The sequence below is a fragment of the Merops nubicus genome, unplaced genomic scaffold (assembly GCF_000691845.1).
Source record: "Merops nubicus isolate BGI_N331 unplaced genomic scaffold, ASM69184v1 scaffold36992, whole genome shotgun sequence".
NCBI lineage: Eukaryota > Metazoa > Chordata > Aves > Coraciiformes > Meropidae > Merops > Merops nubicus.
The window spans coordinates 8266-11599 of NW_008594942.1; the positions used below are offsets into that span (position 1 = coordinate 8266).

A 3334-nucleotide genomic window follows, 5' to 3' on the forward strand; every position below is an offset into this window, starting at 1 on the left:
CAGCAGGAGTAGATGCCAGTGCTGGCAGCGGGCGTTGGATCCCATTGGTGCCCCAAGGGGCTGGTCCCAGCAGGGCAGACCCCAGGGGCTCACTAGGAGGGGAGTGGAAAACAGCAGAGCTTGGCCTGAGCCCAGCAGTGATGTCTCTCCCCAGCACCTTCCACTTCACCTCGGGCAAATGGGCTTTTACTCGCTGACCTTCTTTTGGCTGTGTTTTTCAGGTGCCTCCAGTGGAATGAAGGAAGAAATGAACGACCTGAAGAGCAGAGTGGAAGCGCTGGAGCAGGTGAGCTCTCTTCCCTGCTGCAGCTGGAGGCCTCTCAGCCAGCTCCCACCCCGGGGCTGTTTGCAGCCGGGGTTTCCCTCTGCCCCAGCTCTGTTTTTCCTGCCGTGCTGGCCGCAGGGATCCCAGCTGTGCTCCGTGCTGCCGGCAGCGCCCACGCAGCAGCTCCTCAGCCCAGCGGCTCTTTGAACGCCACCAGAGCCCCCGGGAGCTGGTGAGAGGGTGCACCCCGGCAGGGGCAGGGTGCTGCATCCCGCCGGGTGCTCCTCACGGCTCCCCTTCTCCCGGCAGAAGCTGCAGCTGGTGCTGGCCCCTTTCCACAACCTCATGCCCTCCGCGCCGGAGGACGTCGGCGCCGACCCCATCAGCCGCCTGTCCCACTCCCTGCAGCAGCTGGACAGGATCGACTCCCTGAGCGAGCAGATCTCCTTCCTGGAGGAGAGGCTGGAGACGTGTAAGTGCCTGGAAGCAGCAGGGCTGGAGCATCTCGCTTCACCCACGCTGGCCACAGGGAGCAGATGTGGGCCAGCGAGATCAGTGACACGTATGCCACTATTCATCTGCATCTCCCTCAAGCTCGGCAGCCTGTAATTAATAAAAGATGAACACAAACAGCCCATTAGCTTAATTTCAAAGCTGTTTCTAGGGCTACACCATCCGACTGCTCTTGTAGCAGCCAGAACCCGTAAGATGGGCCCGTGGAGACGTGGCTCTGGGGTAGAAGCAGGAGCCCACTGTGGGCAGTGAGTCACGTCTCAAGCAGCACCCTCACTGGCTGTGCTCCCTTCCTGCACCGTTGTAACTTAGCCCCTGGAAAAGAAACCTTAGGGGAGAAACCTCTTAGGAAATTAACAGTCCAACAAGTCAATCAGGAGAGTTTAGGGAGCGTGCAGGAGCTGGCAGATTTACGAGCCTGGGAAGATTTAGGCATTTCTTTTTGAAGTCTACAGACCAAGCAGTGGACTAGACAGGGCCTCCTCAGGAGCAGACCCTGAGGAAGAGATGCTGGTGAGAGCTGTCATGTGTGAAATGGCTGAAGGCAGGGGGGGTCCTGCCTGCTGTGTGTCCCCTCAGGCCCCTGAGGTGTGTGCAGAGCTCCAGGGAGAGCTCTGCAGCTTGACCCAGCCCACCACGAACTGTATGAACACTTTATTTTGCTAGGCAGCTCTTTACAGCTCCTTTTCCCATTAAATAATTCCAAACCCACCCAGAACCAAGGCCTGGCTGGGCAGGCTCAGGAGCCTGGTGTGCAGCAGCAGCCTGGTGCCCATGGCAGAGGGGTGAGGGTGCTTGGAAGCAGTAAATGGTGTTTCAGGGCATTTCCAGTCCCAGTTCACTGCCTGCAGTAATGGCTTAGATATAAAAAGACTTCAAAGAATTTGTTGGAAGACCAAGTGGCTGCAAATAGACACTTAAAAAACATCTCAGAAAGGGGCAGTCACCAGAACCACTGAGTGTTCCAGCAGATGAGTTTCCTGGTATTGCCCTGTGCATATTATTAGTGACAGCACGGAGGAATGTGAGCAGCATCACAAGGTAACGTGGATTTATTCCAAGGGATGACTCTGAAGGCCTGAAATTAACTTCTGCCAAGCCTCTTCCGGCAACCAAAAGTTGTTTTTGTCCCTCTCATGGTCTTGAAAGTCCCTGAAGGACACAAGACTGTCTGTGAGTCCTCCAGCAAGCCCTGGGGCTTGCAGGGAATCCCACAGGGAGTTAAGTTGCCTTTTTTTCTGTGCAAAGCATTTCACAACTAAAGGCTAAGATACAACTGCACCCTCCAGGTACCTGCCCAGGGGGGGTGTGTGTAAGGACTGGAAAAGGTGCCTTCACTGGTGGGTTAAAGAGGAGAAAACCAGGTTGGATCTGTTTAAGCCAGGGCCAGTTTACCCCCTCAGAGTTACCCCCCCTGGCCATGCTGGGCTGAGACAGGGGGTGAAGCAGCAGGACAGACTCAGCCGTGCTGAGTGCCTGGTGAGCAGCAGTGCCTGTCCCCAGTGACTGTCCCACTGTGGTGGGGACGGGCTGGTCCCAGCCTCCTGTCCTGGCACAGCCAGTGGTCTTGTCCCTGGCTCTCCTCAGGACTTGCTGGGCAAGGGCTGGGGGGTTCCAGGGAGCTGAGAGTGATGGTCCCAAATGAGGTGGGACAGAGCCAGCCTGGGGTTGTTTGGGAAAGGGAGAGCAGTGAGTGGGGGTGACATTCGCAGAGGTTGAGGTGAACCTCAGCCTTCCTGGGGACAGAGATGAACCAAACCCAGGCTGACAACATCACTGGATTGATTTTTTTTGGCATGTGTTTTTTTCTTTTTCCCCATCTTCCCAGGTTCTTGCAAGAATGAACTCTAGAGACTGCCTGAGGAACTGGAGCAAGCCGAGTGCATCTGCAGCAGCTCTTATCTCACTCTCCAGCCCCAGGCTGGGGATGAAGCCACATCATCTACAGGAAGGCACAGGGTAGCAGAAGGCTGATTTCCCATCAGCATCTCCAGCGTTTTCTCTTCCAACTCACCTCACCACAGGTCACAGAGTTACTTCCAACCTGGACTCTGAGCTCTCAGCATCTCACCCCCTTCCTGCTGGAGAGGCAGAAAATAAAGTGCCTTCCCTCATGCCCTTAATGCCCATCTGGCTGTGCCAGAGACTGGCCCTACGTGAAGCCCTGTGGTGCTTGGCTGTGTCTGGCTCTTTCTTACCATTACCCTGTGACATCTCCCAGGAGCACAGACCTGGGCAGGGCAGGGCACCCACCCCACCACACCCCCTGACCTGATCCCACCCAGAGAAGCCCCAGGCCAGGGATGGTGGCAGGGGATGGACAGGGCTGGGACCTGCAGAGGGGCTGCCCTGCCTGGGGACAGGGTGGGTGCCCAGCCCTGCAGCTTCTGCTCTGCTCCCTGGGTCCAGCCTCCCCCTGTGGGTGCTGGAGGTTGGCAGGGCAGCTGCAGCAGCAGGCTCTGTGTTTACCTGCTCCCAGTCTGCTGCACCACCCCTGGGCCCTGCAAGGGTGAAGCTTTTCCATGGGCATGAATCCCAGCGTGGTGGGGGTTGGAA

General features: G+C 57.2%; 1 protein-coding gene across 1 annotated transcript in view; it reads left to right on the top strand.

Moving 5' to 3' along the window:
• Positions 1–2629, top strand: part of EGFL7 (EGF-like-domain, multiple 7) — an 8128-nt gene extending 5499 nt beyond the window's left edge. The window contains exons 7-9 of the mRNA XM_008935922.1: positions 155–286; positions 575–737; positions 2607–2629. Of these exons, the coding sequence (XP_008934170.1) occupies positions 155–286; positions 575–737; positions 2607–2629 (318 nt within the window). The remainder of the gene's footprint in view (positions 1–154; positions 287–574; positions 738–2606) is intronic.
• The last annotated feature ends 705 nt before the right edge of the window (positions 2630–3334 follow it).